The 14,330-nt window shown below is 36.2% G+C and overlaps 1 protein-coding gene across 2 annotated transcripts in view; it reads right to left on the bottom strand.

Moving 5' to 3' along the window:
* Positions 1-6,442: 6,442 nt before the first annotated feature.
* Positions 6,443-14,330, bottom strand: part of ERCC5 (ERCC excision repair 5, endonuclease) — a 31,636-nt gene continuing 23,748 nt past the window's right edge. For both annotated transcript variants that reach the window (XM_020972381.2, XM_020972382.2), the window contains one exon: positions 6,443-7,416. In XM_020972381.2, the coding sequence (XP_020828040.1) occupies positions 6,820-7,416 (597 nt within the window). In that variant the 3' untranslated portion in view covers positions 6,443-6,819. The remainder of the gene's footprint in view (positions 7,417-14,330) is intronic.

Raw genomic sequence — 14,330 nt, 5'->3', positions numbered from 1 at the left:
AGGAATATGTTCACAAATAATGATAAGATAATTTAAAGAATGATTAAAAGTCTATTTGCTATTTTTTTTCTTCTGTTTTGTTTTGTTTTCTCTTCCTTGTGGTTCCTCCTATTGGTGCTAGTTCTTCCTTACAAAGTCACTAATGTGAAGATCTGTTTAATAGAAATGTATGCGTATAGCCTGTTTCGGATTGCACGCTGTCTTGGGGAGGAGGGAGAGGAAAAAAGGAGGGGGAGAAAAATTTAGAACTCAAGAGCTTGTGGAAGTGATTAAGTAACAGACATGGAATCTGAACCAAGGTTCTCTGACTCTAAAACCAGTGTTGTTTCCACAGTTCATACTTCCATATGTCAAACATGGTGGCACCAGATATATAAATATATGTGTGATATACATAATATATTTGTTGTTGTTCAGTTGTTTCAGTCATGTCAAACTCTTCATAACTGCTATTTGGGGCTTTTTTGGCAAAGATGCTGGAGAGATTTGCCATTTCTTTCTCCAGTTCCTTTTACAGGATTAAGTGATTCACACAGAGTCACCAGCTATTAAGTGCCTGAGGCCTGATTTGAACCCAGGAGCAGGGCCATCTCCAGTCATCCTGATTTATAGCTTGTCACTGGTCCCAGATAGCTCCAGAGGAGAAAGGAAGGCTGGTGACCTTGCACAGCCCTCTATCACTTAAATCCAATTCACTTGCAAGTCATGGCATCACCTTCCTGATGTCATGGTCCTCTTCAAGGACATGACAAACAACAACCTGAACTCAGGAAGATGAGTCTTCCTGACTCCAGGCCTGGCACTTGATCCACTGTTCCACCTAGCTGTCTACATAATAAATGCATCAATATTATAGGTGTATATGTGTATATACATCTATAATATGTGTGTGATAGGCAATGGGTAGCCATTTGACAAACACAGGAGCCCTGGGAATAATAGCACCCCCTAGATTACAGGTATTACTTCCAGAACAGACCCCACAAGCCATCATCCATGGATATAATTCCTCTAAAGAAAGATCAGACTTCCTCACCAATTGCCACCAACTACTATCCCATAGGCATAGCCTAAATTAAGCAGCAAGACACACTGGGAGAGAGAGACAGAAGGTAGGCAGCATGCACCAGGCAGGTCAGGCTACCACCACAACCATCATGTTGAACACCATCTCCACTCAGATCCTGATGGAGAAAGCCCAGGACCTTGAACCCAACAGCCTGGGAATGGCCATACTTCTAGCCCAGTGTTCATAGCCAAAATCCTGGCAAGCATCCCCTGCAAGATGGAACCTGATAGCTCTTGCAGGTGCTACAGTCACATCTACTGAATACCCGGAAATCTTGTCACCTAAGCCTTTGGAACTGTAAAATGGTTCAACATCAGAAACTGGTATGAATTTATCAGTGAAAGTAACATTAAAGAAGAGGCATTACTACATCCCCCAGTATTCTTACTTTGACCTTGAAAAGATTTCTGGACCATCATTTCAGGCAACTTTTTCCATGCCACTAGTGGCAGAATTAGCCGTGGCTAGTCATTTGTGTCCAGCATTTGTTGCTTGATGCTGCTTTGGCTCTATCGATGCCGCCTTTGTTCCTGGAAAACTGTGGTAGCTCATATCTGGAGTGCAGATGGGGCAGAGGAGTTGGGGATATGAGATGGATCAAAGGCCATTGGCAAAGAAAGAGACTGAATGGGGCTGACAGCTTCCATAAGAGATGGGCAAGAGACCATTCCCCACTAGGACTTCCCCTTTTGGTTCATTCACATAGTCAGTCTTGGGAGAATTCCTTCCCACCATCCCACCACCCATGCAACTCCTTCCCCTAATTCTTCTCCGTATGCATGCCCCAAGAGTAGGGAGGGTTGGGGGGAGAAGAAGAGGCAGGAGTGTATTGGAGCCAGTTAAAAGTAATTCTAGAGAGCCAAATGTTAAATTTTCAGTTTGAGCCGGAAATTAACAAATGTTACAAATCAGGGTTTGATTTATTGTTTTGTTGATTTTTTGTATTGTTTCTACATTTAAGAAAGCAATGTGGAAATGTTAATAATGCAGATTAATCTTAAAAGTATCATGAGATTTTTTTTTTCTGGAGAGTGGGTGGTTAAATATTTGCCAGCACACTACAGGGTAGGGCAATGCAGTGAAGCAATTTCTTTATAGTTCTTCTATATGACAGTTCTTTTCAGCATTATTCACTCTGTGGGATCTTAATGAATCATGTGGTCACAAAAAAAGTTGATTTTCTGAGTCTATGAATCAGGTTGTTAGTCAAGAACAAGTTTCACAGATGTGGGGGAGAGGGCAATGCCCCTGAGAGAGCCATGTCAAGATTTTCACAATTGCCACTCTTCAAATAGTTGATTTCTTCCTTCCATGTTAAATTTTGAATCAGGCCAGTAAGAGCACAGGAGTCCTGTGGCCTCTGAGAGCAATCTTCAAAGCTTGAAGGCCAGCGCTCTCTAGTGAGCAGTGGTGATAAATGCAGCCATTTGGGAAGCAGCCTGTACGAACACAAGCAAGAACCCCATTTGCTACTTCTTTGATAGTAGTGCCACCTGGTGACCAAATTGTATAATACACTCTCTAGCTGATAATTTCTTAAGAAATTTGACAAAAAGAATTATAGTATTATCTACAGGCATCAGAATTAAACAAAAGTTTTCTCTGTGGTAGAATTTATTAAAGATAGGTAAAGTCTGTGATTATTTGTGGAGAAAGAAAATAATAATGCTATTTACAGAGGGTTAAGGAGTAGAAATCTACAGGGTACTTCAAAAGGCAGGAAGAGATGGATTAAGCTTAATATGGTTAATAATAACTCCCCTTAGTTTTCACAGAGTAGTTCTAGGTTCAAATAGCCATGTTGCTGCATATTTGCTACTTTGAGAAGCCTTAGTAGGTTTGCCATGAAAGTGATACTGGTAAAACATCTCTCAAATAATAGTGGTCCCTGGAAACTAATTGAAGACTCAGTTAGTCACTCATTTATATACTCAGTATTGCATGTTTCCTATTTGCCAGGTACTGTGCTAATCCCTGGGGATATATAAAAAAGGCAAAAACACAGTCCCTACCCTCAAAGAGCTCACATCATTAATGGAGACAACACGCTAATAATTATATATAACTACACAGGTATTGGATGGATGGATGAGAGCCAGACAATATAAATGGAAGGTAATATCAGAAGGAAGGTACCAGTAGTGGGAGCTGGAGAAGAAACTGAGAAAGGCCTTTTGCAGAACATGAGATTTGATCTGAATCTCACAGGAAGACAGGGAAGCCAAGTGGCCAAAATGAGGATCTACAGGCATGGGGGCACATCTAGTGAAAAGACAAGGAATCAGGAAATGCAGTATCTTATGTGAGGTACAGAAAATAGGCCAATGTGTTGGGATCACAGAGTATCTAGAAGGAAGTCCAGTATAAGAAGACTGGGATGGTAAGAAGGAGCCAGTCTGTAAATGGCTTTAAAGGCCAAAGGATTTCATATTTGCTCTTGGAGGTAACAGACAATGAAGTTTAAGGGGAAAGAAGTGCACGGTCAAAGTTGTACCTTAGGAATATCCCTTCGCCAGCTGAATAGAGAGAGTGGGTTGGAGTGAGGAGAGACTTGAGGCAAGGAGACCAAACAGAAGTCTGTTGCAATTGTCCAGGGGAGAGACGATGAAGTCCTCAGAAGATGGTGGTTCTGTATAGAGAAGAGGATGTTGTGAAGATAGAAATGAAAAGACTTAACATACGGAGTAAATTAAAGAATCAAGGATGACAATGAGATAGTGAGCCTGAGTGATTGGGAGAATGGTAGTGCCCTCCAAAGTAAATTTGAGAGGAAAAAGAACACCTAAAGAAAATTTAGTTCAAGATGTCCAAAAGGCAATTGATGAGGTGAGATTGGAGCTCAGGAGAGATTAGGGCAAGATATAAATCATCTGCATAAAGATAATTGCACTTACTGGAGCTGAGATAATATAGAGGGAGAAGATTTGAGTTAGACCCTTGAGCCATATCTATAGTTAATGGATATGACATGATCCATCCAGCAAAGTAGACAAATAGTCAGATGGGTAGGAATAGAACCAGAAGTTGGCAATGTCAAGAAAACCTAGAGAGGAGAGAGAATCCAAAATGTGAAAATGACGGACGTCCTGGGCTGCAAAGGGGTCAAAAAGGATGAAGGCTGAAAAAAGAGCCATTAAGATTTGGCAAGTAAGAAATTATTGGTAACTTTGGGGAAAGCATTTTTAATTGAATATTCAATCAGAAAGAGAGGGTTTAGAAGTAAGTGAAAGAAGTGAAGACATTCTGTAGTTTTCTTAAGTTTAGCAAGAAGAGAAATAAAGGATGGTAGCTAGGGAGTGGGAATAGCAAAATAAATTGAAGTGTGTTTAAGTCTGGGAGAGATATGGGTATGTTCACAGGCAGCACATAGGGAAAGATCAAAAATTAGACAATGGAGGTGAAAGAGAGGACAATCTGCTGGAAAAGATGGAAACAAATGGGATTAAGGGTACACATGAAGGGTTTGCCTTGCCTAAGAGAAGGGGCACATCTTCATGTGAGACAGGGGTGAAGCAGATGATGAAGGAAGACATCTAAGTGATTTGAAATCAGGAAAGGGGGCAGCTCTCAGTGAATGTCCTCAGTGTTTTTCAGTAAAGTACGAGGCGAGATCCTCAGCTAAAAGGATAGGGATAAGAGATTTGGGAAGGAATGAAAAGGTTTGGAATAATCCCCATAGTGAGGAGGGAAGTTGATCAGTTACTAATAGCTAACATTTATATATGGACAATGTTCCAAGCATTCGAAGCGCTTCACAATTATTTTATTTGCTCTTCACAACCCTAGGAGGTAGGTGTTATTATTATCTCCATTTATAGATGAGGAAACTGGAACAGAGGCTAAGTGATTGCTCACAGTTGCAGAGCTGTTGGATTTTCCTAACCCCAGGCCCTGTCCTCTATCCACTGCACCACCTAGCTATAAGGGGACTGCCTTACTTCAGTGCTAACTGCAGTTAAGATTACGTTATATAAATTTATAGTGGACCCAGTCAACACCATTTTGACTTTTTCCAGCTTTGTTCAGCAACACATGAATAGAAGTAGAGGGAAATGGTAGAAGATAAAGATGTGTATACAATTATAAAAGGGAGGCCTGGGCAAAGTGCTGATAAATTTAAGCAACAGACTGCATTCAATTGAAGTACTAGGGTTAGAGAAAGTTTCACAAAAGAGCTAGGCTCCAAGTCAGGACCAGAACCTTCTTCAATGCAGAGAGGAATTAGTGTGAGCCCATTCCAGGCACTGTGGGATGGTGTTGGAAGCCACCAAGAGTAAGAGAACAATGAAAAGAACCCAGGAGGGTAAACCAATGAGGCAGATACACAGAATATGTAAAACACTTTGATTTGTCTTTAGCTTGAATTAAACTAAAACCCCTTATTTTCACATGTAGTATACCACCAATCAATGCTTCTATAATTGATTTTTTTGAATCTAATTTCAGAACTTTGCATTTGTCACTACTAAATTTAATCCTAATTTTAGCTAATTTTGACTTTCCATACTGGCCTCTTCAAATATTTTTTTATCCTGATTTTGTGACCCAACATATTAGCTTTTCCTCCGAGCTAATAAAATCTGAAAATTTGTATTATTTGCCAAAGTCATTGACAAGATGTTAAATGATAGAACCATAATCACTAATAAGCCATACACCCCACTTATAAAAAGCTCACTATCAAAACTGTGCATTGTAGTGAAGAGTGCTGGACTTAGAAGTACACAACTAGATTAGACCCCTACTTCAGACATTTACAAGGTGTGTAATCATAGGCTTCTTTAAGCTTTAAGTTTCCTCATGTATAAAATGGGGATAATAACCCAAATCTCACAGAGTTGTTATAAGGATCAAATGAAATAATATGTATAAAGCACTCTGAGAATTAAAGCACCATCTTGATGTAAGCCACCATTATAGTACAAAAAAAACCAAATCATTCTGGTGGAACATTCATGAGAATAGTATGATAGACTATGCATAAAGACTTTCTAAAATACTTATTGCAACCAAAGGACAGTTCCTAAATACTCTTCAGTAGTGGGCTTTCTTCTCCTTCTAAATGAACTTTGAGACAAGAGGGAAGAAGCATCCTATTTTTCATACAACTGTTAAGGATCTCCTCTTTTTCTACCATCCAAGAATCACAGAACGTTATTCCAGGCTAAGGCGAACACATTTAATGTGTGGTGGCAAGGACATCTGAGAAACTTCAGCTGAATGCAAACATGGAGTAACAATGTCAGGGAGAAAACAATTCAGTAACACAAAAAAATGTCACATTTCCATTGGGACAAACAATGGGATATAAATGGCATGTAACAAAACCATGGAAGATTTTAAGGTCTAGATTAAAAACAGAAAAACAAAATATTTAAATGCGAATTAGGGCTTGCTGAATTTTATTTTCTTTCTGTAACAAATTCATTAGGAAATTTTATTACACCTGATTTCTCTCTTTATAAATAAATACAGATATATCCAACTACATCCAGACCTGTGATTTCATGAGCTTTACAAGTAGCTTCTGGTAAAGAAGATTCTTCTACCAATGCAGACCAGCAATTATTCTAAAACTTAGTGTTAAATAGTTGCCTGGGACTCCAAGAAGTTAAATGACTTGCAGGGGTCACACAATCAATATGTACCAGAGACACGACTGGAATCCAGGTCATCTTGAATCTGAGACCAGCCCCTTATCTATCCCCAGTATGGTTTTCATAACTACAAACAGAAGAAAGATAGGTAAGTTACGTTTTTCTTTTCTTCCCCCTCACACTTCTTTGTCTCCCTTTTTTTTTCTTCTCAAACACAGATCTAGCAGTCACCATAACCATTTGTGTCCCTTTTCCATCTTCATCACTGGAGCTGCTAGTCCCTTCTTCATTCTTCTCGGGATTATGTTGTGTTATCTCCTGAAAACTTGAAGAGATAATATTTGACTGCTTGGTAGGTTTTCCCCTCTTGACCTTGTTTGAAGATGTACTTTCAGAATCTTCCCCTAAAGATACATCAAATGATTCTGAGAAATAGGCTTCCCCAACAAAGCCACCTCCACCATATTTATTCTCCTGACTGGCACCGGAAAGCACTTTTCTTTTTAAATTTTGAGGTTTTTCCAATTTATTTTCTATGTTTTTCTTCCCATTTTTGTCCTCTGTTTTTTCAAACAATTTAAATTCTCTCTCCATGGCAGCAGTAGCTGCTTCTATTTCACCAGCTTCTTCTTCCTTTTCTTTCCTGAGCATACATGTCACAGCTCTGTTGAGTCTCTGACTCTTAATTCCTTTAACATGTTGCTTCTCATGTTGTATCAGCCTAAAGAAAGAATCAATGTGGAGCTGTGTCTACAAAAGAAGAAGCAAAAACAAATCAGAAAAGGAGGTAAAGTTTATGACTATCCACTCCAAAGAAGAATAATGTGAACACTAGTGAATGACACCTGATTACTATTTCAGAAAATAATAATTTGTTGCCTTTCAAATGAAGTCAATTTTATCACAGGTAGATTATCTAAAGTAGATCTTATTTTCTAGGTCTTCCTGATTAACCACAAACAAAAGGAAAGAAAAAAAACCTCTTACTTTCTAGGTTTTACTGACAGCACCTGCACTGACTCTAATTAAGACCTTTGTTTATATACACATCATCTACCAGATGTATTCCTATTCACTTTATTTGGATGCCATCTTAAGCATTACTCAAGAAACACATTTTCTAAAACCATAGCATAACCTCTTCTTAAAAATAAAAAAAGCTAAATATCCTTTGGGAACAATTTATATTGGTTATATTGTTTCTCTGTGAATTCTCTTGATTACTGCCTTTAAAAAAATAAATGTCACTGGATATGGTAGGATATACCTGTAATCCTTGCTAAGAGGCCACTGGATTCCTTGAGCTAGGGATTTCAGAACTGGAGTAGATTAAGCCAATAGTATATCTGCATTAAGTCAGTACCAATTAAGTAACTCCCTGGTAAGAAAAGGCCACCAGGCTGCCTAAGGAAGGGAGAACCTGCCTAAATAAGAAACAAAGCAGGTCAAAGCTGCTGTGCTGATTGGTGGTAGGACCTGGTCCCTGACTGGCTGCTGAACTTCCAGCCTGGGTGAGGTAGGGAGAAACAGTCTCAAAAAAAAAAATAAGACAACAAAAATAGCCCCCAAATTTAGCAAGAATTAGGGAAGCATTAGATAATATTTCAATTATTATCTACCCAGTTATCTAATAATCTTCTTGTGAAATATATGTAATAGTAATCTCCTCTTGAAAATAACATCTGATATAAGGCAGAGTCAACATGGCAGAGTAGAGGAAGCACTACAGCCAAGCTCTCCCAACACTCCTCTTAAAACAACTTTAAAATAACACCTTAAATCCAATTCCAGAGTGAGAGAACCAACAAAAGGTCAGGGTGAGACATTTTTCCAGCCTAAAACAACTGAGGAGGTTGTAAGGAGGGATCTGTGACACCTGAGGACAAGGCTGGCTCAGAGCGATGGCCACGCCAGCTGTGGGTTTGGAAACAGTGACTTTGGAAAATAAAATGACAGTGATAGAGGAAAAATTGGGAAAAGAAATAAGAGTAACACAAGAAAATTATGAAAAGACAATTAATAGCTTCTTAAAAGAGGCATAAAAAATACTAAAAACAACACCTAAAAAAATTGGCCAAATTGTAAAAGAAGTACAATACTCCATTAAAAAAAAATAATTCCTTAAAAAGCAGAATTGGCCAAATGGAAAGAACAAAAGCTCATTGAAGGAAATAATTCCTCAAAAATCAGAAATGCACAAATGGAAGCTAGTGACTCCATGAGACATCAAGACTCAATAAAACAAAGACACAAGAATGGGAAAAAAAAATAGAAAAAAATGTGAACTATCTCATCAGAAAAACAAATAACCTGGCAAATAGAATTGTTGGACTACCTGAATGCCATGATCAAAGAAAGAGCCTAGATGTAATATTTCAAGAAATTATATATCCTAGAACCAAAGAGTAAAATAGAAAATGAAAAAATCCACCACTTATCTCCTGAATGCGATCCCAAAATGAAAACTTGTAGGAATTCCTGAGCTCACACATCTAAGAGAAAATACTTCACAGCAGCCAGAAATTCAAATACCACAAAATACCACCATTCAAATACCACAGAGCCACAGTTAGGTTCACCAAAAATTTAGCAGTTACCACATTATATGAGTGGAGGGCTTGAAATATGACCCAAAGACAAAGGAGCTAAGACTACAATCAAGAATAACCTATCCAACAAAGCTGAATACAATCCTTCAGTGAGAAAATGGCTATTTAATGAAATAGAAGGCCATCAAGCATTCCTGATGAAAAGACTAGAGATGAATTAAAAATATGGTCTTCAAATACAAGATTCAAGCATAAAAAGGTAAACATGAAAGAGAAATTATAAGTGACTCAATAAGGTCAAACTGTTTACGTTCTTATATGGGAAGATAATCATGTAACATCTAAGAACCCTATCATAATTAGGGCAGTCAGAAGGCCTCTACACAGAAGTCACAGAAGTGAGCTGATGATCTTAATTAAAAAAAAAAAATATTAGATAGGCAAAAAAGAAGGTTACATTGGGAGATGGGGAAAGGGAGATGGGGGGGAAATTATCTCACAAAACAAAAACATGCAAGGAAAATGGGTGGATAAGGAGACAAATGCTTGAACTGAATCTCACTGTCTTCTGAATTGGTTCAAAGACATCAGAATACATATACACACATACTCAGTTGGGTATAGAAATCTATTTTAACCAACAGGGAAGTAGGAGGGGAAGGGAATAAGAAAAAAGGGGAGGAGGAGTGATAAAAGAGAAGGCTGATTAAAGGAGGCAGTGGTTAGAAACAAAACAGACTTTTGAGGAGGGAAAAGGATAAAAAGAGAGAGAGAGAGAGAGAGAGAGAGAGAGAGAGAGAGAGAGAGAGAGAGAGAGAGAGGAATAAACAAAGGAAAATAGGATGGAGGGAATGTCATAGTAATCATAACTGTAAATGTAAATGAGATGAAGTTCCCCATAAAAGAGAAGCAAATAGAAGAATGGATTATAAACCAGAATCTAAAAATATGTTGTTTACAAGAAACACACTTGAAACAGAAAGATACACACAGACTTAAAATGAGGGGCTATAGCAGAATCTACTATGCTTCAGCTGAAGTAAAAAAGGCAGGAAAAGCAATCATGATCTCAGACAAAACAAAAGCAAAAATACATCTAATTGAAAAAGTTAAGCAGGGAAATGACATCTTGCTAAAACAAACCATAAACAATGATATATTCACCAATGGCAGAGCTTCAACATATATGTTGATATACAGCATAGGCATCAATATATGTGCATCAAATGGCATAGCATCCAAATTGTTAACAGAAAAGTTAAATGAGACACAGGAGGAAATAAGAGACTAAAACTATAATAGTGGAAGACCTCACTTTCCCCCTCTAAAAGCTCAAGAAATCTAATCATAAAAGAAATTTTAAAAGAAGTTAAGGAGATGAACAGAAATTTAGAAAACTTATAAATAACAGACCTCTGGAGAAAACTAAACGAGAATAGAAAAGCGTAAACCTTTGTCTTAGCTGTACATGTACCTTCACAAAAAACGACCACATCTTGGGATATAAAAACTTCACAAACAAAAGCAGAACAGCAGAAATATTAAATGTGCCCTTTTCAGAGCATAATGTAATAATAAATTCATTGGAAACTAAATAATCTAATCCTAGAGAATCTAATCTTAGTCTGGGTCAAAGAACAAATCACAGGAACAATCAATAATTGCATTCAAAAGAATGACAACAAAGAGACGGTACACCAAAATTTGTAGGATTCAAGCCAAAACAGTACTTAGGGGAAAATTTCTATCTCTAAACTTATATGAATAAAATAGAGATAGAGCAGATCAATAAATGGGGCACACAAATAAAAAAACTAGAAAAAGAACAAATTAAAAATCCTCAATTAAACACTAAAATGGAAAGTCTAAAAATCAAAGAAGAGATTAATAAAATTGAAAAAAAAAGCCACTGAAGTAATAAATAAAACCATAAGCTGGTTTCATGTAAAAAAAATTATGTTATTAATTTTATTTTTAAAAAGAAAACTACCAAATTATGAACATCAAAAATGAAAGGGTGAATATACCACCAATGAAGATGAAATTAAAGCAATTATTGGGAGCTATTTTACCCAATTACATGCCAAGAAATTTAACAATCTAAGTGAAATGGAGGAAAAAAAATATAGGCCAATTTCCCTAATGAATATTGATGCAAAAATTTTAAATAAAATACTAGCAAGGAGATTACAGCAATATGCACAAATTATATTACTGTTATTATTATTATAAATATCATATGTATAATATGTATGTGTATATATATATATATATACACATATATATATAACTTTACAAATTATCTCATTGTTGTCATTCTTTCTAATGCAATTATTGATTGCTCCTGGGGTCTGATCTTTGACTCACTCATTCTCTAGGATTAGATTACATTATGGCCAGGTGGGATTTATACCAGAATGTAGGGTTGGTTGAAAATCAGGAAAACTACAACTGAACACATCAATAACAAAAACAATAAAGATCATTTGATTTTATCAATAGACACAGAAAAAGCTTTTGACAATAAACAACATTCATTCCAATTAAAAACGCTAGAAAGCACAGGAATGAATGGAGTCTTTCTTTAAAAAAAATAGTATTTATCTAAAACCAAGAGCAAATATTATTTGAAATGGGAATAATAAGCTAAATAAGCCCTCCCAATAAGATCACAGGTAAAGCAAGAATGTTCATCATTACCATTATTATTCAATATTGTATTAGAAATGCCAGCTTTTGCACCGACAAGAAAAAGAAACTGAAGAAAGAAAAATTGGCAATAAGGAAGCAAACTATCAATCTTCACAGAAGATATGATGGCTTACTTAGAGAACCCTAGATAATCAACTAAAAAAACAGGTGAAATAATTAAAAACTTTAGCAAAGTTGCAGGATATAAAATATACCCACATAAATCATCAGCATCTCTATACAGTACCAACAAAGAACAGCAGCAAGAAATAGAGAAAAATATACTAAAAATAGCCGCAGACATTATAAAATACTTGGGAGTTTACTTGCAAAGACAAACTCAGGGACTATAAGAACACATTTACAAAACACTTTTAACACAAATAAAGAGAGATCTAAGACAACTGAAAAAAATGTTCATTACTCATGGCTAGACTGAATCAATATAATAAAAATAAATAATTGTGCCTAAACTAATTTACTTACTCAGTGCCATACCAATCAAACTACCAAAGAATTATTTTATAAAGCTAGAAAAAAAAATAAAATTCCTCTAGAAGAACAAAAGGTCAAAAATATCAAGGGAATACAATGGAAGAAAATGAAGGAAGGTGGCCTAGCAGTACCAAATTTCAAACTATATTACAAAACAGTAATCACCAAACCAATTTGGTATTGGCAAAGAAATAAACTGGTGGATCAGTGAAATAGATTAGGTACACAATACATAATGGTAAATGACCATAGTAACTTAGTATTTGATGAACCCAAACATCCAAGCTTCTGTCACCATTGACAAGGATTGCTAGGAAAACCAGAAAACAGTTTGGCAGGAACTAGGCATAGGCCAACATCTCATACCATATACCAAAATAAAGTTAAATGGGTAAATGATTTAGAAATAAAGGGTGACATTCTAAGTAAATAAGGTGAGCAGCGGGAAAAAAAAATTACCTATCAGATCTAGGGATAAGGGAAGAGTTTATGACCAAACAAAAGAGAGTATCACAGGAAGTAAAAGATTTTGATTTTGATTACTTTAAAATTAAAAAGGTTTTGCACAAAGCCAATGCAACTAAAATTAGAAGGAAAGCAGGAAACTGGTGGGAAGAAAATTGGCATCAAATTTCTCTGATTGAGGCCTCATTTCTCAAATACATAGAGACCCGAGTCAAAGTTATAAGAATATGACTCATTCCCTAACTGATAAATGGTCAAGGACATGAACAATCAGTTTTCAGAAAAACAAATCAAACCATCTATAGTCACATGAAAAAAATGTTCTAAATCACTACTGATTAAAGAAAGGCAAATTAAAACAATTCTGAGGTACTATTTCACACCTATCACATTGGCTAACATGACAGAAAATGAAAATGAGAAATGCTGGAGGGGATGTGGAAAATTGGAACACTAATGCACTGTTGGTAGAGTTGGGAAATGGTCCAACCATTTTGGAGAGCAATTCTGAACTATATCCAAAAAGCTATAAAACTATGCATACCCTTTGACATAGCAATATCACTACTAAATCCATATTACAAAAAGATCAAAGAAACATGAAAAGGACCTATGTAATTATTTATAGAACCTATTTTTGTAGTGGCAAAGTACTGTAAATTGAAAGGATGTAATAAATTGGGGAATGGCTGAACAAGCTGTGGTATATGATTGTAATGGAAAATTTTTGTTTTATAAGAAATGACAAACTGGGTTGTCTCAGAAAAATCTAAGAAGACTTATATGAACTGACTCAAAGTGAAGTGAGCAGAACCAGAACATTTTACATAGTTAATATTGTTAACAATGATCAACTGTGAAAGACTTAGCTACTCTGATCAAAACAGTGATCTAACACAAATCCAAAGGATCCATGCTGAAAAATGCAGTCAATCTCCAAAAAGAGAAGTGATGAAGTTAGTGCAAACCTGGAGTGCATTTTTTCACTTTCTTTATTTTTCTTGCAATATAGCTAATATGGAAATGTTTTACAAGACTTTACACGTACAATTACTTTACATGTACATGCACGATTGATAAAATACTGCTTCTCAATAGATGGGGGAAGGGTAAAAGAGAAAATTTTGAATTCACAATTTTAAAAAATGGATGTTAAAAACAAATAACTTTTTTTTAAAAAAGAGGGAATTACAGAAAATAGCATCTAAATGAATCAAACCACAATCATGGTTTGATTTTAAGTAAAGTCAAATTACAAAGTCTCAGGATAAAAAGCTGCCCTTTTGATAAACAGCTTCTTGTTAAAGATATGGAGGCCAAGCTAGACTCATAAGATACCTATATGGGATAATATTAGGGGACGTTGATAAGACCTCCTGTTCCACACAAATTTCCTCCTCTCAGGAAGCAGATTATGAATTGCTCTGTTTCTGTTGCTCTGGCCCTAAATTTGTTCATCTTTAA

This window comes from Phascolarctos cinereus, unplaced genomic scaffold (assembly GCF_003287225.1).
Source record: "Phascolarctos cinereus isolate Bilbo 61053 unplaced genomic scaffold, phaCin_HiC Scaffold_7;HRSCAF=346, whole genome shotgun sequence".
NCBI lineage: Eukaryota > Metazoa > Chordata > Mammalia > Diprotodontia > Phascolarctidae > Phascolarctos > Phascolarctos cinereus.
Note: the sequence above shows the minus strand (reverse complement) of the source record. Positions and strands in the feature narration are given on the sequence as shown.